Source organism: Berkeleyomyces rouxiae (genome assembly GCF_048999995.1).
Source record: "Berkeleyomyces rouxiae strain 22BRR77 chromosome Unknown BrBRR77_ptg000003l, whole genome shotgun sequence".
Classification (NCBI taxonomy): domain Eukaryota; kingdom Fungi; phylum Ascomycota; class Sordariomycetes; order Microascales; family Ceratocystidaceae; genus Berkeleyomyces; species Berkeleyomyces rouxiae.
The window spans coordinates 1,713,359-1,741,346 of NW_027396493.1; the positions used below are offsets into that span (position 1 = coordinate 1,713,359).

Here is a 27,988-nt window from a genome sequence, read left to right on the forward strand (position 1 = left end):
CTTTCTTGGCTAGTGTATGTTATATACCGTGTTATTTTAGATCTTGTTAACTTGAACGCAATATTTCGATACTTTGAGCACGCTGTCCTCTTATGCTTTATAGATGTTGTAGCAAACTGTGCAATCATTGACTATTGGCTAGTTAGTTATACACTCTCGCGATGTACCGGCAGTACGATGATGCAGCCGGGACCCTTGCCAGCTGGCGGCAGCTGTCACACTTTTGAACCCTCGACTTTTGATGATTCTCACACAAGTTTTAGATCTACTCGATACTGACATCGCTTCGTTGGTCAACCTCTATCAGTCCATCAACTGTCCCAAGACAAAGTGCCATGGCACCAGCCACATTTGCCCGGGCCCTGCCTCAGTCTACCCGCTCAGAAGTGCTCGAGTGGACCTTTCCCAAGCCGTTCAACCAGTTCGTTTTGACTGGCCGCTCACGGGCCGGGTGGCACACGTCGTTTATAATTCCCCAGTTAGACATTGTTCTCGACGTTGGCTATGTGGTAAACAAGGTCCGCCCAAACCAGATCTTCATCACGCACGGCCACACCGATCACTCAGGCCGTGTGCCGGTCTTCATTAGCCGGACCCGCTGCCCCGATATCTACTGCCCGGCAGAGCTCAAGGCCGCCATGGATGCGTATGCAATGTACAGCCGAGTGATGAACGAAGGCGGCAATGTGGGGCCGTGCAAGCCGGACAGCGAGGGCGACCAGCAGGAAACTGAGGGCGGCGCAGAGGACGAGGATGAGGATGACGGCAGAGGACCGCCTGGGCCCAAATGGCTTGACACCCACATGTCGTTTGGCATGAGAGACGGCGATGAAGTGCCGCTGCGGAAGATTAAGGCCGATATAGTGGCGATGGCTTTCAACTGCGACCACACAGTTCCGTGTATAGGGTACGTCTTCTCGCAGATCAACAACAAGCTCAAGCCCGAGTACGTGGGACTCAAGGGCACAGAGATCAAAAAGCTGCGCCAGTCAGGAGTTGAAATCACTGCCCCGGTCAAGGCCAACATCTTTGCCTTTTGTGGCGACACGACGACAAAGCCGCTCGAGGCCGAGCCGCAGTGGCTCAAGGACGGCATCCCGGTGGTTATCGTCGAGTGTAGCTTCCTGTACCCGGAGCACATTGCCCAGGCACGCAAAACCAAGCACGTTTACTGGGGCGACATTGAGCCGATTATTAGAAAATGGGCCAAGACTACATTTGTGCTCATGCACTTCAGCCTGAGGTATAGCGACAAGGAGATCCGGGACTTTTTCTACGGCATGGAAGACGCGCCGGCAAACATGGTCGTCTGGTCGGATGGGTGCCAAGACGACGACGTCAAGCATTAGCCAAACGTACGCATATGTACGTGCAGGTATTCCAGGGAATGAAAAGTCGATATGTGCAAGGATTCGTACTGCATGCAAGCATCCACCGGTCAGGTCCTGTTGCCGGCGTAGAGGCTCCGGAGAAGCGCACGTGACTGTGCATGTGACATGGACCAAAACAGGCAAGTTAGGGACCCACCCAAGCTTTTTAAAGTTGGGTGTCCCAACGCGCCACGAGACGCGTCGCTTTCGCGTTGTCTGATACAAGCCCATTGCCCATTGCCCATCGCATCTCGCCGCTTCGACGCCTCGAGTCATTCTGTGCCCACGCGTAAATGACTTCGTGATCCTTCCCCCCCCCCGCCCACCCGCCTTGCCGTGAACCCTTTCCGCCCGGCGCACTTCCGTAGCGACCTATTCAACTTCAGCCTTATTTATGCCGTCTTCGCCGGACTGCTCTCCTATTTTTCTTTTTCGCCCCATTCCGTCGCCCACTACCTACCAATACCGAATCGGGGGACGACTCGCCCAGAAAAGCAGCAAGAATGGCGGCCAAGCCGTATGATGGCATCTACAGTGCCACATATAGCGGCGTACGTCCGAACCCTAATGCGGAGCTACCCGTTGGCGATGCACAAGATTTTGTTTGCTAATACTGTCCTATCCCTGGCTCTCTAGATTCCCGTTTTCGAGTTCCTCTACGGACCTGAGCTCAAGGAGAGTGTGATGCGCCGGCAGGTCGATAACTGGATCAATGCGACACACATCCTCAAGGCAGCAGGTTTTGATAAGGTATGGCGACCCGTGGCCCCTCGGTGATATGGCAATGTAGCTCTGGCTAACAGACCTGCGAATTCACAGCCCTCGCGCACCAGAATTCTCGAGCGGGAGGTACAAAAGGATACCCATGAGAAGATTCAAGGCGGCTACGGAAAATACCAAGGGACCTGGATCCCTCTTGAGAACGGCAAGACCCTGGCGATACGGAACAACACATACGACAAGCTTGCGCCCATCTTCGAGTATGTGGGCGGAGACGAGCCTCCCCCGCCAGCTCCGCGGCACACCAGCAAGCCGAAACAACCAAAACGGCCTGCCGTGCCGAAATGGAGTAAGTTTGCATCCCATATCCACAACCGGGAGACCCTGCTGACCACCATCCCACAGAGGCGACCGCTGCCGTGCCCACCGCGCCCGTCGTGGCCCCTGTCATGCCGTCGCCGATAGTTGCTCCTCCCCCCGAGATCCTGCCCGAGACCATGGACATTGCACGCGCCGACGAAATTCCTGACAACACTACCGTGGCTTCGATGCCTTTTGTCACAGACGACGAGCGCCTTGACATACCACAACCCGGGACCGGTCATCGCAAGCGCAAGCGGGACGAGAGCATTGACTTTGTACGTCAACAACATGCAGTCTATGGCGACGAACTGTTGGACTACTTCCTACTTTCGCGAGACGAGAAAACCGGAAAGATGGCTCGGCGCCCCGACCCGCCGCTCAACTTCCAGCCCAACCACACAATAGACACCGACGAAAATACGGCTCTGCACTGGGCCTGTGCCATGGGAGACATTGAGGTTATTAGAGAGCTCAAGAACTGTGGTGCCTCTCTAGACTCGAGAAATTCAAGGGGCGAGACCCCGTTCATGCGCTCCGTCACCTTTACTAATTGCTTTGAGCGAGACACATTCCCCGCCGTGATGAAGGAACTATGGGAGACGGTGAGTCTGAGAGACCTCACGGGCGCTACTGTCATTCACCATGCTGCTACCCTGAGAAACGACCGAGTGACTGGTCAATCATGTTCAAGATATTATCTCGACCATATCTTGAATAAGCTCCAGGAAACTCACGACCCTGCCTTTATCCAACACTTGGTCGACACCCAGGATAACGAAGGGAATACAGCGATTCATCTTGCGGCGAGGCGCAATGCGCGCAAGTGCATCCGGTCTCTGATTGGCCGCAATGCTTCTATGGATATACCGAACCTGGAGGGTATTACCGGAGAAGAAATGATCATGGAACTCAACTCTCGAACAAAAGATAAGGAGCGAGTACCACAACGATCTTCGTCTCCATTTGGCCCAGAATCTCAGAACCCATGGTTCGCCATGGACCGATCGAGCAAAAAGCTCGGTGCTACCTACCAGTGCAATGCGGCAAAGACTGTGCATTCAAGCATAACGCCCTTGATATTTGAAAAGCTGCAGGGCATGGCACACAACTTTGAAGATGAGTGGTCGGAAAAAGATCAAGCCGAAAAGGAAGCGCGGCAAATCCTTGCCAACACGCAGACTGAGACTAACATGGTCAATCAAGAGATCCAGACTCTTGAATCGCAACTTGAGCCCGAAGACGTGGCCGCCAAAGTCACGGGCGAAGCCGCCCGCGCACGCCAGGAGCTACTCGAGCTCGTGCGCCACCGCAACGCCACGCAGATCCAAGCCACTGTCGACCAGGAGCTTAAGCGGCTGGGCCTGGACGAGGCGAGCGCCGCGGCCGCGACAGACGTAGCTGACGATGCAGGCCTTTCAGCCGAGGACAAGCTCGCGCTAGCCAAAAGCCTAAGCCAGGCCATCAAGGACGAGGCGCAGGCCGAGGCCGACTACGTCGACGCACTCAGCATGGTCGGCACGGGCGCCAAGATTGAAAAGTACCGTCGGCTACTACGCAACTGTCTGGACGCCCAGGATGCCGGCGTGCTCGATGAGAATATTGATGATTTGATTGAGATGATGGAAGAGGACGAGCAGATGGTCGGTCCGGGCATGGCGGTGCCGGAGGATGGCGAGCGTGTGGCTGTGGGCCGGCTGTGATTTGAGCAGAGTGGTGGATGCAGATGGCGGTTGGAGACTGTTCACCGCGAGATTCTTCTCTTCCTTATTTTATACCAACCAACTACCAGGCGACATTTCTTTTGCTTCTTTCTTTTACATGGCATCTCTCATCCACCACGGCCTTCTTTTTTTTTCTTTTCCGGGTTCTATGAGATGCTCATTCTGTGCCTCTGTTTCCTGCTCGTTTCTTTCTTTGGGTTAATCTAGACGCGACAACAATGTAAAAGGCTTTTTCGCTTTTCTTTCTTGATTTCTTCATTTCTCCGAACCACGTGCTTCTCCTTTGCGTCTGGGGACTTTGGTTGGCAACATGTCTGGACTTTCTCATCTCTCGATCGTGTCTATATGCGCATGTTGTTCCTGTCTGTCCTGTGTTTGCTATGTCTTTGAGATGAGATTACAGGGGAAACAAAGTATTGACAGTACGCCTGGGGTTTTCATCTACTTGATAGAGAACTCAATATAAAGGCGTTCTGCCTGGACCATCCATTAGCCGCCCGGTCAGGCCGCCGCCGCATCTCGCGGTGCTTCCACAGAGATTCCAAGTTCTCAGCTACGCGTCGTCCGTCTCTGCTCCTCTGCCGTCTTCCACGAGGCTGAACCGGCACATGTAGCTTTGTGGGCTTCCAACTCCTCCTTTCTCCCCCCCCCCCTATCAAATGTGTTTAAGCCTCTCCCACCCACCACCGCAACCGTGGCTCCGCTCAGAGAACCCGCTGCTGCAACCGCACAGCCGTCGCCATCGCCCGTCGAAGCTCTCGCGCTAACGCTGCTCCCCGCACAAACATCCCACCCGCGATCTCTACCCGAAACTGCTGCCGAGACCGCGGATACTCTCTACGTGGCGCCCGGGACTCTGTCGAGAACGGCTCTGCTGCCGACATCGCCGCCGCCGCTTGTGTCATCCGTGCCGCCTATCTCGTCCCTCCCGCCACGCAGACCACGGCCGCCTCGGAAACGCAAGTTCAGGCGCCGCCACCCCGCCGGTCTGCGGCTGACGGGCGAGCTGGGCCGCAAGCTGCAGCAGGCCGTTGCAGAGGCGCGTGCCATGCAACAGACTGAGCGAGGCAACTATACGCTCAGTCCCAGGCATGGGCGCTTCTACGGCGCGCGGAGCCGGCGACGCTCTGCTGGGGGCATGGCTGACATTCGCAGTGGCCCCGTGGAAACACAGAATCTCGTGCACCTGCCAGCCGCCAGTGCCAAAACCATCCTGCCCCTTCGCCAGTACGAGATGTCTGAGAACGTGCGTCTTCCGGCGTCGCAAGCCCTTCCGCCACTGCTTCCAGACACATCGCCCGGGCAAACATCATCGCCGCCGCCTGCACCGCGCGACCGAAATATCCAGCTGCCACCCATCTTTCCGATGCTCCCGCCTGTCTACCGACAACCGGCTGAGAAACCAAAGGCCGGTGGGCTGTCTGACGAGCCCATCTGCTCGTTCCATGCTCGATCGGAAGACCCGTTCCTGGCATCCGATTTGACCTTGCAGGAGTCGGGTCTTTTGTTAGGCGTAGCAGCAAGTCCGCGGATGACGCTGGATGCTCTTTATTCACCTGTGGACTCGGAGACTTCGGACTTTGAGGGTGACGTGCTGTTCCCAGACTTGTTTTGTGATGCTCAGACCGAGTGGAAGTGGTCGTCGGAAGAACAGCAGGAGAGAAAGTAAGGGTTGAGGATTAGGAGGTATTAGTTTATATTCATTCATAGATAGCCATCCCACTAGACGGCGAGACGAGAGCTACAGGCAGACTCTGTCTCGGGCGCTGTTTTCTCCTCCTCTTTCGTGCGTACGTGACGTGACGGCAGGTGGCTTGTGGGTAGATACGAGGCTCTACACCCAACCTATACTCCAGCAGGCACAAAACCCGATGCGCCAAACGAACCCTGCCACATTCCGGTTCCCGTGTTGAAGCAAAGTTGGGTGGCAGCCATGCCATGCCACGATGTGACGGCAGTGTTTTGTTGGGCTTGTACCTGTACTTGTGGGCGCCGCACGTAAATAGCGCAGTCGCTGAGCACTGGTTTGTATTTGTACATGGAGCCCAGTACATAAGTGCAACCTGCTTGGCGCTGGCGGGATAGGGCTGCATTGACAGTGTTTTGACACTTGACTAGCAAGGGCATGGCATCCAATTAAACGAGGTAAATAGCGCATGTATGGATGTACAGACACAGGGACGTGTGCTGGTGGGAGACGTCAATGTGCCTATGATGGCTATGCGGGCTATGCCTAGTCCCGACAGGTAAACAAAGCCGGCCGGCACTCTTCTGAGCTGCATCTGTACGCAGCCGCCACCAAGATGTTGTTGTGGGGACTGGGACGGGGCTTGCTTGGATGCATTGTACACACGCCGCAGCACTTTATGCCTCGGCCACAGCAAGCACTGCACTTTTGTCAAACATCCCTTGCATGGTGTATGTAGTTACATACACACATCAAGCGTGGGACCTGAAGTCGGCGGGGACGGGGAGACGCAGAGGGGCGGAGACTGAGATTCAATGTGCTTTCAACATATGGCTGTCCCTGTAGCTTAAGCTAAAGGCAAAACGTAAACAGGACCACTTGTGCATGTGGGTGCCAGTCTGAGAAGATCGAGTATCAGTCAACGTCACCTACAGCTTGGTCTGTCGAGAGCCAACAGTGCAGGCCTGGCTGAAAGCCAGCAGACGGCACAGGGCAACGGAAGTGGCATTGGAGCTGGCGCCCAGTGCAGTGCAAGTGAGGACTGCTGCCCAAGCGGAGACGTTGCGATGTCGGTGTCGATGCAGGCGATTTCGCGCTTTGTGGCTCGGTGTAATGTGGTGTGATGTGGTGGAGTTTGGAGTGTTGCTCAACTCAAATCACTGCATGTCCAACTCATAGCTACATGCTCGTACACACGTATATGCAGAGACATTGCCAACTGAAGGGCCCGATCCAGACATCCAAGGCACTGAATACACGCATCAGACGCGTGACTCGGATCCAGAGGAACTGTGAGATGATGTCAGCGATTCGCTCCATGGCAGCTGAATCTTATGCAAGCCAGCATAGCATAGGTGCGAGTTTTACGACTAACGAACTGACTAGTAGTTGAGTGACTAGCTAGCTAGTTGCATAGTTCGTGCATATGTCCATACGTACATACATTGTAGCGCATGCATACGCGCACACATGCATGCACACTTTTACTTGTGCATATGCGCTGCTTGTCTGCTGATCCCAGTGTTAGTTACTCGGGATCCAAGTAGTCAGCCATCGTGTTGTGTTGTCTGTGGTTATTCCAAACACCTCCCCTCTGCCGGTATCAATTGTTTGACCCAAAGCCGCCCACCAGGTAGGAAACCCCATGACGTAATCCAACATGTCCAGTCCCTTCTCATTCCTCTCGTCTTTGTGTCTCAAACAAAGCTGTAACTAGTAGGAGATCTACGAGTACTGCAAGGTCAAAGACAGGGACAAGGACAAGAGCCATGTTTTGAAACGGGCCTCGCTGGCCTTCGCCTTTGAGAGTCATTTCCTCATTCCATGTTATTTCAGCTCTGCCCGGGTCGCACTTCTCTGTCCTGAATCTTGGACAAATCCCAAAATAACAGGCCAACCCAGAGTCACTTTTCCTTCCCTGGAGAAGCCCCCCCCCCAAAGGCCCTGTATGTGCATATATATGCCTGTAACGCGCTCCCTTTGTCAGCTGAGGGTATGAATCCGGAAGCTCTATATGTATGTATGCACATAGATGAGTAACTATGTAGCCACAGAAGTAATATAACTAGTTACAGGTGTACCGATAGCTAAATGAATGGCGTTCTTCTTTACAACGTCTGCCGAGTGCTGTGGACGGCAGCTTGTTCTGCCAGCTTTCCAGAACACGCCGAAGAAACGCAGGGGTAGTAGACGGTGGTCTGTTTGTGCGTATATCTGTATGTACATACAACATACATGCTTGTACTCTATCCCAGCCAGCCCAGCCAGCTGTGATGTTCCTAAACTTGTGTTTCATGGCGTACAAGTATACACCGAGCTGTGTTGGTTGGCATGCCACTGCTGTACTTTTCTTTTTCCTTGTAATACCACACGCCATAAACAGCCGTCAAGGACAGCGTGTGCGTCAGAAAGTCACCTGGGTCCTGCGCCTGTTGACAGCTAGCACGATGTGTGCCTGTAGCCACAGAGTTGTACCCTGGCCCGAGGCAGATGGTCTGACATTCCATGCACGTATGTATCTATATATAGTTAACTAACCATATATTTAGTGTTGTGTATGTGCCAACAGCAGCAACACACCCTCCCCAATGCAGCCATCATGGCTAGCAGACTCGGCTAATGGCGTTTACGGACAAGCCATGTTGACAATGGGCACTTTCTGCGAGAAATGGCCTGTTTAGGGGACCACCTCGAACGATGGGTCAAGCCAGGGTCGGAAAGGGTGGCCCGGCCAGAGACAGAGACAAGAAACCCGCGGGCTTGGGGCGTACTTGTGACAGGCAGGGTGTGGATGTGTGTGTGTGTGTTATCGATAACTAGTACTTGTAAGTCTACTTCCATGTCAATATCATGTAGTGGTGTACATAGTTGTCTATGTGACTAGTTACTAGTTACACCAAAGTCACACTACATGATTCTTCTCAAAGACAGCAGCAGCAGAACACATGCATATGTATGTACATACGCCGGCCCAAGAACAAGCCAAGACCAAGATGAAGCCCAAGTACAACGCGGACGGATGCATGCACGCATGCCCATGACCTCTGACAAGAACGCCATATCGGCTGAAAACAGGGATGTCGCCTGTACAAGTGCTCAATGGAAGGCAGTCGTGGTGATATGGGAACATGCAGTGCAGACTAGTCTGCCGTGGCGCGGTCTATTAGGGCCCAGCGGTGGGTGCACTCTGGCTTGCACAGAAAAGCGCCACAACCCTTACTCTAGACACATTTAGTTCTGACCGTCTTTCCCAAGGAAAAGACATCGGTCGTGAACTAGTCGTCGTCCTGGGCGTTGGCCACGTTCTCACTTGGACTGGGGTGAGACACTTTACAAGACACTCAGCGCAGCTTGAGGAACGATGTGAGCCTCTATTTCCCCTCGCAGCCGTTTTACCGACTGGCTTCTAGGCTGGAGCTGGAAGAGGAGGGACCCAAGGCCAAGGAGAGGGGGAGGGAGAGGAGGACGACACTGACAGGCTTGGGACAAGTTATGTGGTGTGTGGTGTGTGAGAATAGACATGAGTATGAGTATGAGTATGAGTATGAGTATGAGTGTCACTATGGCCACAGCCACGAAGCTACGCCTGTACGTCTGTCCTATGGCTGTGTTCCTCCATGACAAATTCGAGAATGCATCCCACGATCTACTTTAATAATTCTGTAGGCCCTGACCTCTCGCTTCCTGCTTGTGACTAGCCTTGTCTGCAAGACACCAACCACGTCTGCTGAACAAGTTTAATCAGCCACTCAGAAGACATCAAGAGAAAGAGAGAGAGAGAGCACTGGGGTTCTTCTACAAAAAGAAAAGAAAAAAGAACGAAAGAAAAACAAAAAGAGGATGCTCAACCCAGGTCCCCTGTTCCTGGTCTGGTCTGGTCTGTTCTGGTCTTAGTCTGGGCCCATGCCGCCGCTGCTCTCTGAACTCTGTCTCTGAAGGATGGCGACGGCTGTCCGCTTGCCATGCAACGGCTGCTGAAAGCTGGAGAGTGCGAGCGAGAAATTTGAGCATCAAGTTTGCCCCTCGGGGATATTGCACGGATCCGCAGATCAGGCTCGTCCTGATTCTCTGCCCCATGGATGGCCGCCAGTGGGCTAGCTAGCTAGTCCCTTGACAAGTACCGATGCCAGTCAGAGGTCGCTCCCCTTCTCCCTTTTTCTCTGTCTTGGAAACCCTGGCTGACAAGAGACGGTAAACTGCCTGGGCAGTGATTGTCGAAGCACAGCCAGCTGAGACGAACGAGTCTGGACAGTAGCGCTGAATGCTTGCCTTGACTTGCTGGTACAGGAGCCTCCTTGGGCGTAGCTTGCTGAGCGTCCAAACCAGTAGTTGGACCAAGATCCAGATCTGCATGCAGAATGGTTTGTTGCCATCCATACCCCCACCCCTCTGACTGCCCAGACACTGCGCTACGAGCCCAGAAAAATAAGTCTATTCCGAAGTATCAGAGGCATAGCACCATGTGAGCATCCCGTTGCATCCTGGCCATGCCATGTCTGGATGGGCCTAACTTGCCTTTGCACCGGGGCAGACGCGCCGCAGTATAAGTCTGGATGGGCTCCCGCCTCTACTACACCGTGGCTTTCTGCTGTATGTGTCTATCCTCCATTGCCAACTCGTCTTTAACCGCTTCAAGATCGCCAGTCTAACCCCAACCCTAGAGACTGTTGCACACACTCTCAGGTCAACTATTCCAACACCACGATCTCGCCCCGCCCGTTGCCTCCGCCGCTGGTGTTCCCTTTGCTTCTGTCTCGCCCTCGCCCTCGCTCTCGCCGAGCACCTCTGGAAAGAGTGAAGCCGAAACAGCAACCCCTCGTCACCGGGTCTCCCATCTCGATCCCTATCCATTCTCCACTTGCACCAGTCCACAAGTCCAAGTCCAGTTCGAGTCGCAGGTATCCTTGAGCTTGACCGGGGTTCTTTTCAGCGCACTTGGTCATTGGCCCCAGTCATTAACAACACCACCTAAACTGCATCAGGGCAAAATCCCGGATATTGCAGGCGTCAGGGTCGGCTTCTTCCGCACAGCAAAAGCGATTTTCATTGTCATTCTGGCCCCCGCACGGCCGCTCCCCTCTCTCAGCTTGCCTGGCCTGGTTTCCGGTTCTCTGCAAGACCTAGTGCCGCTTTTGTTGCTGATATATTGCGGCGATATCTGATCATCTTTTTTCTCGCTCACTCTGGTTCTGCAGCTCCTCCATCCCTATCGCCACCAGAAAGTCTCATTGTTCTGGCGCCCGCGTGTGCAATTCTCTTCGCCTGGTCCTTTTAGCCTGTTTGGTCGCGCTGAAAAAAAAACATAGCAAGCTGAACTCTGCTGCTTTGTGTGCGGTTACCTTGTCTCGACTTTCTTTTTATTCTCTGCTCATCGCTGTATCCTTTTTTCTTCTTGTTTCTCCCTGGCCAGCATTATCACTATCGCGTCTTTTTTTTTGCTACTTGTCAGCATATAAGAAACTTGTAAGTCCTGTTCATCCCATCTCATCTGGGCCTTCTTCTCTCTTGAGTCAGGCCTGCCTTGTTTCCTAGTACCGGGTCCTCTTGTTTTTTTTTTTTTTTTTGGCTGTTGCTTTACGAAAGCCTGCTTATCATCTTCATCAACTCTTATCATAAAGCTCTTTCCCTCTAACATTTCCGAAGCTTCAAGCCCGCACGTGCTGCCTTCTGCCCCGCGCCCATTTGCTCGTGTTGTCCGTCAGACCAGACACTTAGACGCCTTACAACCACAACCATTTGCACCCATCTGGCCACCATTTGGCACCGGCTTTGCTGCGCCAATCTGTAAATCGAAACCCACTACGTACCAGGCCAGTGAATCCTGCTGCTTCCTCTTCAGCTTGGGTTGCCAGCCCTAGGACAATCCGACACTGTCAAAGAATCCTTTTTTCGCTGTGTATCCTTGGCTGCAACCCTGTCACCGAGACAAGGCCAAATAAAATATCCAGGTGCAAATACGATTGTATTCGCAGTTCTAGTCTCGCCCGTCTCTGGCTTTTCGACAAGCCTCTACTTTTACCGCATTTACTTGTGCCTCTGCTACACCCTCCCCGCCGGCTCCCGAATTTGCAGCCCGAGAGGAAGAGAGACAAAAAAAAGAACCCAAGCCTGCTCCCACCTGTAAACCCAGTCTCCACCTGCAGGCCATAAACGCTCCGCTTCAAGCACAATTGGCCTCATCTGGTCTTTCACCACTCTGCCTTATACGTCTTGGGAACAGAAGAAAAAATACCAGGATAGGGGATTTCCCCTTTACTTGTGCACCCTTTACGTTGCGTTGCACCTACCTTTTCTCTTGTGCTCGTTCTTGCCTTCCGGGGGTTGTTCTTGTCTCCGTGTGGCCTCTGCTCCTTTTTGGTACTTGCGCTTTCCTACTCAACTTTGTGCAAGTCCTTCCTGCTCAGTCAGCAAGTAGTCTTGCATTTCCCTGCCCTGGCCTGCTTTTGACGTGCCTGAAAATAAGGCAAGAATAAACATTAAGGAATCATTTCGGTCTTCACAATGCCTGCCATTTTTCACCTCCTACAAGTACCCTCTGCTGCGGCGGAAATTACTATTTCGGATGTTTACTCCCTTCCTCCCTCCTCATTATTCTCTTCTTCCTCAACCACCACCACCGCCGCCGCCAACACTGCAGCTTCTTTGTCTTCATCTTCCTTGCCTTCCGCTTCCACTTCACCCACTGCAACTGCACCTGCCAGAACAAACCAGAAATCAACTCTCCACAACCAGCCAGTCCCGCTTTTTGACCTGACTGCCGCCAAACCAATCACTGTTGTTCCTTCCTTGCCGTACGACCAGCATCATCAAAAAGCCCACTCTCATAACAGTCAACAGCAAACGCCGCCGCCGCCTCCGTTGCTGCCTCAGCAACGCCAAAACGGCCTTCAGAACCACCTGCAACAGGTGTCCTTGGGCCACTTTGAGGCCGTAACTGCCACACTTACATCGCAGCTGCCTAGTGCTCTTGCCATCATCTCGGTTTTGCTTGTTGTCTGGTGGCTGGTCTGCAAATTCAAGACAAGACGCCCACCTTCTTCTTCGTCTCTTCCTTCCACTTCTCCATCTTCTCGCCCCTGTTCTCCGTCCACTATTTCAATTACGAAATCCTCACTGTCTCTCTCTCCCTTTTCTTCTCCCTCCATAACCACATACACCACTAAACCCAATTCGCTTTCAACCCGCTACTTGAGTCAACCCAGCTATCAATCGCTTGATTTTCGGACTCTGTCTCCCCAACTTGAAACCCAACAACTTCTCAACCACCAAAGTTTGCAAAGACACTTTGTGAACTCAACGCTTCTGAACAACCCTTCTTGTAAGTTGGTCCAAGAAAATTCTATAACTTCTTGCCGTCTCCCCTCCTTCCCCCCTCCCCCTCTCCCCCTTTTCAATATCCGACATTCTAACTATTGTTCCAGACTACTTTAGCGTGCCTCCTCCGCCTTTGACGCCCCCAGAGGTCTCGGAGTCTATTTTCACGCTTGGAACTCGTACTTCAGAAACAGAGTTCATTCATCAACCAAACCCTGATTATCTTTCAGACACAGACGCTGAGGATTTTATCAACGCCAAAATGTCTGATTCTGAACAGACCTCTGTCAAATCTGCCGTGCCCATCAAAGCTAGTGTTGGCTCCGGACACGCCCACGGAGAAGTTATTCAGGGCCAGATCATGAACGGACAGCAGTGGACTCGCCATACTGTTGTCTACAACAATGGCCCTTGCTCGTGTTGCGTCAGTAAGCGCGGTGGCTCATACGGTCCTAGTGTGACTCCTGCTGAGAAGCGCCAGTAAGCTCCCGTTCCCTGAGCTCATAGCTAACTGACTCTGTCACATGGGTTGTGCCACGCCATCTCACCTCCCAGACGTCATGACACTCTGCCATTTTTGGCCTTGAACCTGATACGACCCTCATGATGCATATGATTTCTGTTTTGTCTCGTACTCATACTTTCTCTCTGTTTTCTCTTTCACTTCTTCCCAATAAGCCTTGGTATCATCGAATGGGAGACACCAGGCTTGCTTTCCAACTCATTGGGCAGCAATTCCGGTCACAACAGAAGAACGGATGGTCTGTCTGGTTCTAATTCACTTACTTTCATTTGTCAACATGACTAGTCGCCTAATCTATAGACTTACACACTCGGGACATGTCCTGTTTCAAAAGTGGCGATTTTATGGTATATACTTAATGGAAATTGTAACTCTGTAAGTGAGCATGTATTGAAGCTTGAGTTGTATGTCGTAGTTATGTGTAATTGTCCATGGAGTCTCCAAAGGCCCTGGGCGACATGTCAATGTTCAACCTACGGACAAGTTCTACGAAACGGGTTGGTGTAGCGCGTAGTTCGCTGATGGTAGGAAGCTCATTCACGACACTTGAAGGGTATGATAGTTGTAACTAGGTTCACATCAAAAGAAAGTTAACATTACAGAATCTCTTCGGTGCAAGCAAACGAAGTATCACCGAGTACAACATCTACTTTATGATATTTCCCGCTCCCTGTGTTCCTCAAGATACACCATAGGCATGAGTACCATTCAGTCTGTCGCTGCTTCGGTTCCAGAGCTACTCTAAGAGCCGCGTGTTGTGCTCCGATTTCCTATGGCGCATTAGATGCAGCTATATTTTGGAACACGATACTTGCATGTTATGGTGGATATTGATCCCGCAGAGCCACGAATCGCCATCCGGGCCATCAAGCACGCCTGATATACGACACTGGCGGCTGTCTCTATCTATTTGCGTACATACAACTGCATGAATGTGCCTTCTCAGGCTGTGCATACAACACAGCGGCTGATTTGACCAAGTCTCCCCAAAAGAGACCCCCCCCCCCCCCAAATGCCAGCGGCTCACCAGCACAAACGCCAGAGATATCAAACAAGTGGCCACACATTTATATATGTATGTACGTATGTACATATACATACAAGCCATCCCCCACGGTGCATCGGGGACACGGATAGTCGAGAATATCCAACAACGACGTCCGTTGCACTTCGGATTGCTGAGTGTGTCTATATAGCCGCCCGATCTGCAGAGAGCCGCAGCGGGTTGGTGACCAAGGTTGTTGATATCGCGGCTAAAAGAGAGAAAAGTGGAGGGGGAAGAAAAGAAGAAGAAGAACAAAAAAAGAAAGAAAAAGAGAAAAAAAATGAACATTGACCTGCATGTATCCGTGATGTAACAAGTAGTTATGTATAGTTGACATGTTTCGCGTGTCCTCGGTTGGGTTGTTTCTACTGGCCTTGGGAAGTCTCCTTTTTTTTCTTTTCCCTTGGGCCGTTTCGTAGCACTTGGATTTTTGAGGTTGGATGATCTGGCTGAGTAGGTTGTCAGGAGGGGTCTCTCTAAGGCCAATACCAGAGGCTTATCTAGCAAAAAAAGAAGAATGAGAAAAATGGCAGTTGGTGTCTCGGGCTGATCGATCTACAAACACACATGTATTCACGGTCTGTGTAACCATGGCCTCACTGAGACGTTCGTCTGTAGGGACGGGCTGATGTGCATGTGAGACCTGAGACTGATAATAATATTTGGGACATTCATTGGCATGGTATCTGCGTGCGCTGGCTGTTTGTCTTTGCTTAGTTCACGAGCCCGTCTTGTTGTTTTTGCAGCTATGAATTCACGTTGGAGGAAAATCGATCAGCTCTCTCACGTAACACCATCTGAGACATGCAATGCAGCCAGCCATCGGCGCAGTGTACTTGCAATCTTTGGTATGGTTATAGTTAATCATGAGCGCTGTCTATGCAGGTGTAATGTCCCTTTTTTTCAAATTGTTATGCCATGTACGCGGGACGCCTTACTTTGTGGCTGTCGACATCTCAAGCCAATGTTGCAATTCTCGATGCAGATTGACGCCTACATGAGAAGCGTCTGAGTGCGTCTTCATCTGTGTGGCTAGTTACATGTAGGGTATATGGACCCTAGAACGAGTCATGGTTCGCCTTGAAGCTACCGTGGTCGGTTCATTTCACCTTAAGCCTAACTAGATAAAATAGCCCCCTTTGTGCGCTTGTGTTAGTTGTATATGTAACTATGATGCTCCCGTGCGTAGTTCATTATTCCATGGCCGCACAGGGCAGCACAAATTATGCCAGACTATTGTATCTAGGGTGCATATCTAGTGAAATTGGACAAGATTAATTTCAACCATGTGAGGGAATCTCCGGTGGAGATGACGAAGCATGCACAGCGCTACCAGCAAAGGCACAAGCATATGTCTGTATGCTTGTGTATATTGTGTATCTTGTCTTTTACACAGATACGCAGGTAGTTGGGTCAAGAAGATGAAGAGAGCAGAGACCGACTTGACTGACTGACGGACAGAGTGCAGTCTTACTCTATATGGTTCCTTCGGATCCTTATCTTCCTTGGTAGTATCGTGGCTAATTATAATCTCTCGACGGTACATCATCATCATGCTTTCGCTTTACGATGAAAATGCCCCGAGGATACCCCCGCGTCAGCAATGGTCTCTTCTATTCTGTTCTTTTCTTTTTTCCAGGGTTCCCTCCCCAAGAGCTTCCAAGAGACAAGAGGACTTGTATTTGTACATACAGAAGCTTCAACCCCTCCTCCATCCCTGAGGAGCATACATGGGAAGCTTCTGTCAAACGGGAGTGTGACAACCTGATATCAAACTGAGGGCCTAAAGTTAACATCTCCGAGTGCAGAAAGAGCAACAAGAAAAAAAAAAAAAAAAAAAAAAAAAAAGGAAGAAAAGGAAAATTCTTCACTTTCACGTTGTCAATTGTTACTTGCATATAGCCACATCAAGTCAGTCAGTGTCAAGGATTCGTAATGATGAAGTGAAAAAAAAGAAAAGGTGCACCGTTAAAACTCAGGGATCACTGCCCAACAGAGCACAAGATCATCAGGGGGTAGATGGTGTGCGCACAGATGTTTTAGAAAAAGAAGAAAAAAAAAAAGAAAAAAAAAAACAAAAGAGAAAAACAGGCTCAGGGCTCAGCCACAACACGACAATCCCTTTCTTGCAAGTCGGTTCAAAAGAAAAAGGCTGGCGGGCTTGGCCTCTTGGAGCCCTGTCTAGATCGTGCTACACAGCTTGATCAAGCACCATAAACACCGAGTCTTTTGTCTTCTCATTTCTCCCTCTGGTGTCGGTGGCCCTTGTTGGTAAACGAGAATACAAGGACCAACAACGCCACTAGTTGCTCTTTACACTTTCCATGTAGTTAGTTAGTACTTGGTGTTGCATGTATGTATATACGTACTTTTTTTTTTCTGTGTTGCGATAGTGGGTTGCAGAGATGAGCGTCATGGTGGTTCCCTCTGCAAAGACCTTCTCTTTACTCCCTGTTCGGCTTGGGTTTCCATATGGTCATGGGAACCCGCGCTCCCCCGTGTTTCGCCTTGACGAGAGCACGGAGAAGGGATCCTGTTCTCCCCCCTTTCTGTGCATTCTTGTGCTGGTGTCATCGTCGTTACTTGAGCAGGAGTGTTGAAGCGAGGGGAAGCTTCGGCCGGACAATACAAGTAACCAACTATAACCAGTAACCGAATCTTAGTTAATGCTTGCTTGTGTGTGGTTATTAGAAGCAGCTGATACAAAGGCCACTCTATCCGTGGTTGACACCCAGCCGGTTTCAGGCCTTTTAAAACAGCGAGATATAACCAGTATGGAGATTCATACAATGGGCCGCAGATTTCTTCACTTCAGAAGGTAGATCAAGGTGTCATCAAATCGTTTTATGCTTGGGCCACGCTTTAATCTCTTCACGTCATTCGTCATTCGGACCCACGGCTCTCTGGACGGTCAGCAGAGCAGATTGGCCCAGTCGAAATTACAGGCCATTTTTGACCTGGTTTCTTTTTTTTATATAACTCTGGCCTAAAAGGCGGTATAGAGGCATAGAGGTATAGAGACTACTTGTGCTCATCACGCGTCATCCTTGGTTTCAATTGTTTACGAACTCCAGGAGAAAAGACCAACAGAGGGGAAAGACGTCTTGAGAGACATGGAGCAGGTAAAAGGGACAGAAAGGGGGACTGGTGGGAAGCCACAGAGGAAAGAGGATTACCACGAGAATGAAACATGCAGACGTACGTACTACAAGCGATACTTGTCTGTGGGCAACGACAACAGGTACACAGGTACATATTGCTAGTTTAGCCGTGTCTATGTCTATGGGCTAATCCGCTCATATCATTCTCACCTGGCCTCGGCCCTCGCAAAAGTGCAAATCTGCACAAGTCCTTGATTTCTCTTGTGAGCGATCTAAACATCTACTAGCGACTCGAAGCCCAACAAGCGAACCACAATTCAAGCCCTGAGAAAAGAAAAGAAAAAAAACAGTCGGTCCCACAGTTATATAAATAACCACGAGTGAGAAAAGAAAAAATAAGACCAGGGAAACGAGGGAGGAAACAGGGCAGACACAAAAGAAAAGCAAGAAAAAAACCCCATGCTCTTTTTTTCTCTTGCTCTTTTGTGTTGTTGTCCTCCAGGGCAGGCCAACAGACTGCCTGCTCCGAACGCCTGTGTATTCTAATTTCAGAACGCTTCTGCAGACCCTGGCAGAGAGCCCATGCTATCGCAACCGTGTTTCAAGGGTCGCGGCCTGTGCCGTGCTAGCGAGATATACTTTGCATCGCCACTCTTTCAACACGTAGATTGAGGTACCGCACACACAGGTTTACACAGCAAGGTAAACCCTTCCCTTCGCTCATCTTCTTCTTTGAAACATGATGGAGCGAATCGCACTTTTTGGGGGCTCGGAACTTTCTTGGATCTTACGCTGCCGTAGCAAGAGTACCAGGTTTCTCGTTCGTTGATGACGAAGGGGGAAAAAAAAAACCGGCGGTGAGACGGAGCGGAAGAACATCATCTGTAAGACATATAACACCTAACCCTAAGCTTTGTACCCTTTCTGGTCGTAATGGCACAAACAAAGACAACATCCAGGCCCTCCCAACAACTACTAATTTCACCCAAGAGAAACATCTCTGCCCTTCCTGTTGTTTCTGTCTACGAAGTTAAGACGAAGCTTGGCTGCTCAGGTTTTGACAGCATGAATGCACTTATTATTAGAGTCTATCTTGAGGCTCAAGACGTTCCCCATCAGCTCAGCCATTGCGTGAGCTGTACCCATTTTGACTTTTATGACACCAGCTTGGAATTAGCTATACTGTTCCATGTGACTTCGACGCTATTACTTTTATGAGAGAACAAAGGGACACATCCGTAGGTTATGTCATGCATGTAGTTTAGCACTTGTCCAGGCGATCGTGAAGTATGCACACACGCCTCAGCGTCCTTTATGCTTTGGTGACTTGGGTCTTTTTCACAGCCACATGTACTGACTGTAGTTATGTACAACATACTTGTATTTGACTAAAATGGCTGGCCGCATAAACTATTCTCGTCAACTCAACGCAACATGCTACGAGTGCAGGTGAGAACTAGCAAGAAAAAAGAGACAAAAACTCAGTGACAAGGGGGTGTGCATAGACGCACACAAGCAAGTAGCTATAGGCCAGCAAGCGTCTCCAGCGGCGGAGACCAACCTGATTGGACTTGCCTGGGGCTAGCTGGCTGGAAAGCTGTTCATGGCGCTAGCTCGACTTCTTTAAGGGCTTCCAACAGGAGAAGAGAGAGAAGAGACTCTACGGATCCTAGTGTGCAGAGAATGAATGCATTGACGACGTCGATGGTGCTAGGCGAGGGCGAAATCATTTGAGCCCTGGGGTTGCTTTGGGCCTCACCTGTTTTTTCGAGTGACAAAGGATACGCCTTCTCATTGGCTGGCGGTGCCTACACTGTGTCCTGCGTGTATACCCTAGAGCCAGGTGACGCAGCGCGTTCGGTCTTTTTCGGCATGTGCTGTGTCAGCGCTATATGCATATGCACGTAAATATGTATATACGGACAGGGCTAGGGTTCTTCCAAGGCAAGGATGTCTGGGCTTTTTCGCAAACTGTAAAGTTTCATATGCAGTTAGGGTTGGCCGGCAGGGGCCACCATCGCTGGGAGGTGAGAGAAGTCTTGTGGGCCTCTTGCCTGGAGCTTTGAGGGCGGAAGGAAGGGAAAACAGAAGACTGTCAGTCAGGTATGGGGGCGAATACCAAAATAATCGAGGTTAAACAGAGACCACTTAAAGTGCACAAGAGATGGGCAAGGAAAAAAAAGAAGGTTGTGTGGGTGGTCAAGGGTTACGGTGATCTTGATTTGCCGCGTGAACCGTTGTTACTGATGTAATGCTGGGCCACAGATGGATGCTCTGTTCTATACTTGTCCTCTTGCAGGACTTGCAGGGCTTGTGGGCATAGGCACAGCGGTGCACTTGTTGTTAATTTGGCACGCAGTTGTTGCAGGTATAACTGGCCACAATGGGGGATCTGCCACTTGCAGAAGGCGCGGGGAATGCAAACGCGGTCGAGACAAGTACGCTTCACTGATTGCCGCCGCCGGCAGTAGGCAGTTGCAGCAGTTAGGCCTCCTTGGCCGATGCATCTTTTTTTTTCTATTTTTTTTTAATACGTCATTGCGTTGTTTATTGACTGAGAGGGAAGGTGGTAATTCTTGTTCGCTTTGGGTGGCAGCTGCCCTTTTGTATGTAGTTAGTTGTGGACACGAAGACGAGAAGAAAACCGGCAAGACCTTTTTTGTTTCTTTTTTGGAGAGGACATCCTGCTTGCCTATCTAGCTCCCTCTTTCCTTGTTGCATACAACCAAGCACCTGCCCAGTTCCAAGAGTTAGCTTGCCGTATGGCTGATGACTGAACCTCCCTCTCGGCCTGGTCTTCCCCTAGAACACGGCGTTCCTCCTTGGGTGGCTGCGGAGTCAGCAGCTCTCACGGGGAAGTTGCCAGCTGCCGATATGTAGCTATACAAGTATCTACACAGTCAGTACATACATAGTTACATGTGTATGCACATACAGCCTGCATGCATGTGTCCCTATGTGATTGAGGACATAAAAACACACCGCAAACCAGCGCGCTTGCATCGGTGCTGCGACGAACCAAGCCATACGGCGTTCATCTTGCCTGTTCACTCTGTTCATCTTTCTATTCATCTGCTGCTTCTTTTCCGCACTGGCCACCAACTTGTACCAACACAACCATCTAGATAAGCCCACCCCACCCGGAATGCCCTCTGCTTGGACGCCCCTCAAGCCCTGAGCTCCCTGTACCCACCTGCCCACTTAACCCGTTTTTTTGTCTGCGACTTCTATTCTTTCCTTGCCAGGTTTTCTCGGGGGAGGAAGGGGGAGGAAGGGGGCCCACTGGGCTGTCGTTTCCTTTGTGGTGCAGCTCCTTCCATCGCATCTTTTTTTTTTTCCTTTTCTCCCCTCCACCTGCACCTCCATTGGCCTCCAGACTTTTCCCTCTCTTCTTCTTCTTTTTCTTCTTTACATTTCCCTCCTCTCACCATCCCATCCTCTTCCTTCTTTCTCTTTCTCTCTCGTTCGTGCGAGCTTGTATCGTCGGCGTCGTTGTTTTTTTCTCTTCTTAAAGATCACAAAACTTACCTTCTGCATTTTCCGTCTTGTCATCGTCTGTACTCGTACTCTGTTTACTACCGTTTTCTTGCTTTCGACCTGTTCCAAAAAAAAGCTCGCTCTCTGCTATCGTTTTTTCACTCGTCAAACATAAGAATACGCACCCATTCGCATCACTCATCCTGGGCCTCTTTCCCAGCACACACAAACAACGCACCAACAAAATACAAGCGGTTCACTACGAGCTTGGCTTCTTCCAAACCGCCCATCCTTCTTTCTGCTTTCCTCCTCTTTTTCATTTCTCCAATCGCCTTCTTTTCCGACCGTCGTGGTCACTAAGCAATTTCGTCGGAATATCACATTTCTTTGCATCCACTCAAACGCTTCTTTTTCTTAATTGCCTGTACACAGTGCACATTCTTTTCTTCGCCCACCTTCGTGTTTCATTCTTATCCATACATAATTGCTGCCCAGTTCATACCGTTCGCATCGTCTCGACATCGCCAGTCAATTTGCCACCTCGAGCTATCTGCACCATCTTGATTTGCGCTACCAGCTTCATCTTACCGAGTCTTACTCGCTTTCGACTATCCGCAGCCTGGAATCGTGTGATTGAACTGCCCAGTGCCTCCTTTGAACTACACTGAATCGCTTCGCTTTCTTTTTTTCTTCTGTTTCTTTGCCCGGTGTAAACCAATCCACAAATTTCCACCTCTTTCTCGTCACGTGTCTTTTCTGTTGGCGTTCAGCTTTGCTGTCATATTCTTTGCGATTTAACTCACGATACCACCACGTTCCAGTCTCAGGACCTTGCTTTCGTTGTCTCCCGGACGAGACCGCACAAAGCCCACATCCAAAAACAACCAGCATTAATTTTGCCCGCAATTGAGCTTTTGCTTTTCACAGCCACAAGACCTAGTTTAGTCATTGGTTTCATTACCCCTTGCCAACAATTTAGACGACTCTGTGCGTCTTATCATTCCATCATTCAAGCTTAGATCTTGTCAACCCTTTATTTTCCGTCTTCACTTCAAAATCGAGAGCAATGGACGCAGGCGGTCTTGCTCAAATGTCTTCTTTCGCTCCCGCCCAGGCCTCCGGCCTGGCATCTCGTCGCGGGGGTGCCAATGTTAAGCCCCTTTCCTTCGATACCTTGCGTACTGCTGAGCCTAGCGATCCCGCTGTGCCCACACCCCGAACTAGCCGTGGCCACATGCTGGCTGGCCTACGCACTGCTCCAAAGACAGCCACTGGTGCTGCCTACCCGACCTCTCCTGTCACTGGTAGCAAGCCTGCCATGTCTCGCAATGTCAGTGGAACATCGCTTGCGTCGACATCTGGTGAGCAAAACGGCCCTAAGAGCGCTATGCCGCGTTTCGCCAGTCAGCCGAAGCAGCAGAACTATGCCGCTTTAGCTCACATGACCGCCCAGTACACGCCTGATCACATCTTGGCCCCTCCTGAGATTCAACTTGATGAACAGGACCAGGAGCAAATGGACCCCGACCTTTACCAACGTCTGGTCCATACTAATATGTATCTCGCTCAGCAGCAGCAGCATCTTCAGCAGCAGCTCCTCGAGGTTCAGGCCGCTGCTCAGCAGTTTCAGGGTCTCTCTGCCAACCCCCAGATGCAGCAGTACCAGCAGCAGCAGCTAGCTGCTCTGTACGGCCAGGCTCAGCCTCGCCAGACTCAGCAGATCTATGCCTACGTCGATCCTGCTACTGGTCAGACTCAGTACTTCATGGACCAGGGCTACCCCCAGTACGTCGATCAGACCCAGATTCTGCTTCAGCAACAGCAGCAACAGCTCCAGCTTCAGCTCCAGCAGATGCAGCTGCAGCAGGCCCATGTTCAAGCCCAGGCCCAGGCACACATGGCTCCCCAGCAGGCTCCCCGTGTCCAGATTTCTCCCCCGACCGACAATGCTGTCCTCGCCCATCGTGCTACCTCGCCGCCTAAGCGCAACGACACGCCTTCTGACCACGCCCCTCTGCCTCCCCCTTCAGCCAATGCTTTCCGCCGTGGTCACAAGAAGGTTACGTCAATGGCTGCTAACAACAACGCCAACTTGACTATTGCTACTGAGATGACCGAGGACCCCAAGTCGGCCGGTCCCAAGTCCAACGCCTTCCCCACAAACGCTAGCGGTACCTATGGGCCTGGTCAGGCCCGGGCTGGTGAGCACCCTGTTCGCCAGCCTCGTGGTCCTCCCTCTATTGAGGAGCTGCGTGCTAAGCCTACTGCCAAGTTTGAAGGAAGCAAGAATTTTGCCACTCGCACTCGTCGGTCTGCCGTGCACAACTTGGTTCGTGCCGGTCTTGTCCGCCGTAAGGGAACATCCAGCTCTACTGGTAGCATGAGCCCCGTTTCCGAAACAGCTGAAGAAGCTGACACTCCGATCACCGACAACGAGTCTGACTCTGGACGGAGTGGCTCTGGCAGCCTAGCCGGTGATGCCGAGTCTCGCATCAACATTCGCTCTGCCCCCTCTGGCTGGGGTGCCATTGGTTCTGACCGCCCCAATTCTCGTTCAAAGGACCGCAAGCACGACAACCTCGTTGAGGACCAGAGCTTTGCTGGTATCTTCAAGAACGCGGGCCGTGAAGTCGAGGGTCAGGACCAGCGCAAGGCCCCCATGCTTGTCTTGACCAGTGCTGAGAAGCGCAAGACTACTCCTGTGTGCGCCTAAGTTGGTGTGAGGTGATCTGCTACCCGGCTTGGTTATCTTCAATCATTTGCCTCACTGTTTTATTTTGCTCTAATGATTCATGCCCACGTTTCCTTTATATTAATTTCTTGTACCCCACTTGTCCTGTACTCGTCTGATGGTAGACTGCGTCTCTTGAACCCTACAGGTTTTTTTTCCCCTTTACTTTTTAACAAACTTTTTCATTGATATCTTGTTTTGCTTGATTCATTATTCTTTTGTAGTTCAGTTTGTTGTTGACATTCGGGTTTCAATATGTATTGTTGGTCAGAAGTTGGTTCCAGAATGTAGTTGTGTGTTTTTTTTCGTGTCGGGTTTGATTGTCACAAGTATTTGAGGGGGATTGGTTTGTATTGGTGATGATTGTTCTGAATATCTTTTGGCTTGGTGTTGGAGGGGCTGTGCTCGGGGATGTTTGACTGTAGTTTTACTGTACCTAAGTAATGGATGGATGCAAGAGTGATTTTCTCTGCCCTGTTTTGAGCTTCATGAACTAACCCGTATAAAAGTTAAACGTCACATGGAGAGTCTGGTGATTAATTGGCCATAAGGGTCTTGGTGTTTATTGTGGGAAGAGAGAGGAAGGACTGTTAAGGGTCATAAATATATGAGCATGGGCAAAAAAGGAAAAATCAGATGTTTGTTGCCCAATTTTCAACAGCGCTGGTCCATCTGGAGGTCCAGAAGATGCTGGCGATATTGCAACATTAACGACGATGCTGAGAACACAATGGCTATGGAGGCGACCTGCAATGGCAGCCGCCCAAACAGTGCGTAAGCCCTGGCAATGCGGTAGCGTACAGACTGTTCGCCGGGCATCAAATAGTGGGTTCTGCTTTATTTCCTGCGTGGTGATGTGATGGCGTGAGCAACGGCATCAGGTAGTCGTTGCAAGCCGAGAACGAAAAGAAGCAAAGAGGCTGACCCTGGTGCTTCATGTCTCCCTCTCTCCCCGAATGCAGATTCCTCCGGCAGCGACACGGCGCTGCCCCCGGCTCTGCTGCAGCGCGCGCAGGCGCAGTCGGCCGAATACACGCAGCTCAAGGCGCAGCTGGACCAGGACTTTTCGGCGGCGACGGCGAAGCGCGTGGGCGAGCTGGCGGGGGTCGCGAGCGCGCTGGGCCAGTGGGAGGCGGCGCGCGCGGCGCTCGCGGAGCTCGAGAGCCTGCTGCGCGCGCCCGACGCGGACGCGGACGCGGAGCTGCGGCAGATGGCAGCCGACGAGCTGGCGGCCACGCACGCGCAGCTGGCGGCGCAGACGCGCGCGCTGACGGCCGCGCTCACCCCGCGCCACCCGTTTGCCGCGATGCCGTGCCTGATGGAGTTCCGGCCGGGCCCCGGCGGCATGGAGGGCCGGTTCTTTGCCGACTCGCTGTTCAAAATGTACCGCCAGTACCTGGACGGCAAGGGCTTGGCGGTGCGCGTGGTCAAGTATGAGATGTCGGATAGCGCGGGCGACTCGACGGGCGCGGATGGCGAGATGCCCCTGCAGGAGGCGATCCTCGAGGTCGCGGACACCGGGGCGTATGACTTGCTGCGCGGCGAGGCGGGGATGCACCGCGTGCAGCGGATTCCGGCGACGGAGAGCAAGGGGCGCACGCACACGAGCGCGGTGGCGGTGTGGGTGCTGCCGGCGTTCCCCGAGTCGGCAGCGGGCGCGGCGTCGGCGGGCGAGGACGGGTGGGATAACCCGGAGAGCGACTTCTACCTTGACGCGGAGGAGGTGCGGGTGGAGGTGATGCGGGCGCGCGGAGCGGGCGGGCAGCACGTCAACAAGACGGAGTCGGCGGTGCGGCTGACGCACGTGCCCAGCGGCACGGTCGTGGCGATCCAGGACAGTCGGTCGCAGCAGCGCAACAAGGAGGCGGCGTGGCGGCTGCTGCGCTCGCGCGTCGCGCAGCAGCGGCGCGAGGCGCGCGAAGAGCAGGCGTATGCGCTACGCAATGCCGTCCTGGCCAAGGACAAGATGACGCGCGCGGACAAGATCCGCACGTACAACTATGGCCAGGACCGCTGTACGGATCATCGGTCCGGCCTGGATGTGCATAACTTGCCGGATGTGCTGCAGGGCGGCGAGATGCTGGATAAGGTGGTGGTGAGTGTGAGGGAGTGGTTGGTGGCGAGGGATATTAGAGCCATGATGGCAGATGAGGAGGCCAAGGCTGCGGCGGAGAAGAAGAAGGATGGGAAGGCTTGAGAGGGGGGGGGGGGGGCACGAGAAGATAGACTTGTACATTAACTTACTGTATCACCACACGGAATGGGTAGATGGTTGAATAGTAGTACTACCCGTATAACTTGAATAAGCATTCAGTGTCTCCTTGGCTACGTAGAACCGAAGCATGAAAACGCACGATTCTTGCTAATGACTTGGAACTACAGACTACTTCATCTTGGCAATCATTCTGCAGAAAAACATGCATTTTTTTTTTGGATACGAAATGTAGGCGGAGAGAGCAACTTGGAGATAGCGGACACATGTTACGCGGGGGAAATCATGGACAAATCGAAATAAACTAATTACATAAACTTTGTGAAGAGAAGATGGGGGAAAATAAACAACGAACAAACACTGACAATGGTATTGTCTTTTTAGGATCCAGGTAAAGAAGATCAGGAACACAATTGATGGAGTAACAAGCAGAAAAGTAGCAAAAGAGATCAGACGCCGCGCTGCACAAGAGAGGGGTAGTAGTGAAGAAACAGGGTAATGTACAAGGGGATGAGAGTATCGGAGAACAGAGAAACAATACAAACAGGCCATGGTCGTGAAAATAAAGGAAACAAAAGGGCAGAGGACTGGACATGGCAGCCAAAAGCCGGAGAGAAACGCCCGCCAGACGCAAAAAAAAAAAGAGAAAAAAAAAAGAAATCAAAAGCAAAAGGACAAGGGAGCCATGGGCTAGATTCAAGCCGGAAGCATCTGTCGCTCGCGTCTCTCACGGCGCACCATTTCCAACACGGACATGGGACTCGTGCTGCGCAGCCGCTCAAGCACCACATGCATGCCTTCTCGGCTCTTGCCCAGCTGGTCCAGCGTCTTGGTCGAGGCTATGGACTCGATGCTGCGCTGGATGCCCTTGGCGCCCCACGAGCCCACGAAGCCAGTGACGGAAGCCCAGCGGTTCTCGTTGTGTGTTTGGAACGAGTCCTTCATGTCTCTGAGCTTCTCGCCCAGCCGCGAGCGGAAGATGACGGTGGTGGTCACATCGGTCTCCTTGCTAGTGGAGGCCGGGCCGTGGAAGCCGTTGGGCACCTTGTAGTGCTGCTTCTCGACGACCGAGAGCACGCCCACGTAGTTGAGGTTGCGGCTCTCGGTGTGCATCCAGCCCTCGCGGATGTCCACGACACTGGTTTCCAGCACGTAGGAGGACTTGTTGTCCGAGGCCCCCCCCGTCACCGACGACGGGAGCAGCTTAAACACGGCTGCGGGAATGCGCGACTTCTTGAGGTGAATGCGTGTGGTGTGCAGGCGGCCTGTGGCGGGGTCGACGTAGCAGTCTATGGTGTCGGTGCCCATGACATGCTTGCTGAACGGGTTCAACTTGGGCGACGAATATCGCAGGAAGTAGGCCAGCGCCACGGCCGGAAACGGGTGCGAGTACTTGTGGGTGGTTGAGTGGGTGAGCACCATTTTGGGCGTCGAGTGTGGGTGGGTGGGCAATTGATGCAATGAGCTTATCGGGGCAGTCACTGGCGGACCAGCAAACCAAAGAGTCGTGGAATGAGGCTTCTCGAGACACGATGATTCGGATAAAATATGCGTCTGTACTTGTAGCTCGGCTCCTAGACTGCACAAGGCACAGACCAACAGCGGAGCGCCTCAGGTATCAGACTCTGACCGATTCTCCGAAGGGACTCGGCGCGGATTGGAGGAGGAGGAGCAGGTGGTGGTAGTTTTAGAAAAGTCGGACCCGGGAAGCCGCCGCTAGAGTT

General features: G+C 51.9%; 7 protein-coding genes across 7 annotated transcripts; 6 read left to right on the forward strand and 1 right to left on the reverse strand.

The window, feature by feature from the left end:
• Positions 1-335: 335 nt before the first annotated feature.
• BROUX77_003660 (uncharacterized protein) lies at positions 336-1,349 on the forward strand (the record flags this gene model as incomplete). Its single annotated transcript, XM_073748336.1, has 1 exon — positions 336-1,349. The coding sequence occupies one exon, from the start codon at positions 336-338 to the stop codon at positions 1,347-1,349; it is 1,014 nt and encodes a 337-aa protein (XP_073606085.1).
• A 524-nt stretch (positions 1,350-1,873) lies between these two features.
• On the forward strand, positions 1,874-4,153 carry BROUX77_003661 (uncharacterized protein; the record flags this gene model as incomplete). Its single annotated transcript, XM_073748337.1, has 4 exons — positions 1,874-1,921; positions 2,007-2,120; positions 2,190-2,439; positions 2,496-4,153. The coding sequence occupies 4 exons, from the start codon at positions 1,874-1,876 to the stop codon at positions 4,151-4,153; spliced, it is 2,070 nt and encodes a 689-aa protein (XP_073606086.1).
• Positions 4,154-4,519: 366 nt separating this feature from the next.
• On the forward strand, positions 4,520-5,843 carry BROUX77_003662 (uncharacterized protein; the record flags this gene model as incomplete). Its single annotated transcript, XM_073748338.1, has 2 exons — positions 4,520-4,536; positions 4,883-5,843. 2 exons carry the CDS (start codon positions 4,520-4,522, stop codon positions 5,841-5,843), a joined length of 978 nt encoding a protein of 325 aa, XP_073606087.1.
• Positions 5,844-12,362: 6,519 nt separating this feature from the next.
• On the forward strand, positions 12,363-13,659 carry BROUX77_003663 (uncharacterized protein; the record flags this gene model as incomplete). Its single annotated transcript, XM_073748339.1, has 2 exons — positions 12,363-13,179; positions 13,283-13,659. 2 exons carry the CDS (start codon positions 12,363-12,365, stop codon positions 13,657-13,659), a joined length of 1,194 nt encoding a protein of 397 aa, XP_073606088.1.
• Positions 13,660-22,387: 8,728 nt separating this feature from the next.
• Positions 22,388-24,034, forward strand: BROUX77_003664 (uncharacterized protein; the record flags this gene model as incomplete). Its single annotated transcript, XM_073748340.1, has 1 exon — positions 22,388-24,034. The coding sequence occupies one exon, from the start codon at positions 22,388-22,390 to the stop codon at positions 24,032-24,034; it is 1,647 nt and encodes a 548-aa protein (XP_073606089.1).
• Positions 24,035-24,804: 770 nt separating this feature from the next.
• On the forward strand, positions 24,805-26,249 carry BROUX77_003665 (uncharacterized protein; the record flags this gene model as incomplete). Its single annotated transcript, XM_073748341.1, has 2 exons — positions 24,805-24,877; positions 25,015-26,249. The coding sequence occupies 2 exons, from the start codon at positions 24,805-24,807 to the stop codon at positions 26,247-26,249; spliced, it is 1,308 nt and encodes a 435-aa protein (XP_073606090.1).
• Positions 26,250-26,960: 711 nt separating this feature from the next.
• BROUX77_003666 (uncharacterized protein) lies at positions 26,961-27,686 on the reverse strand (the record flags this gene model as incomplete). Its single annotated transcript, XM_073748342.1, has 1 exon — positions 26,961-27,686. One exon carries the CDS (start codon positions 27,684-27,686, stop codon positions 26,961-26,963), a length of 726 nt encoding a protein of 241 aa, XP_073606091.1.
• Positions 27,687-27,988: the final 302 nt, after the last annotated feature.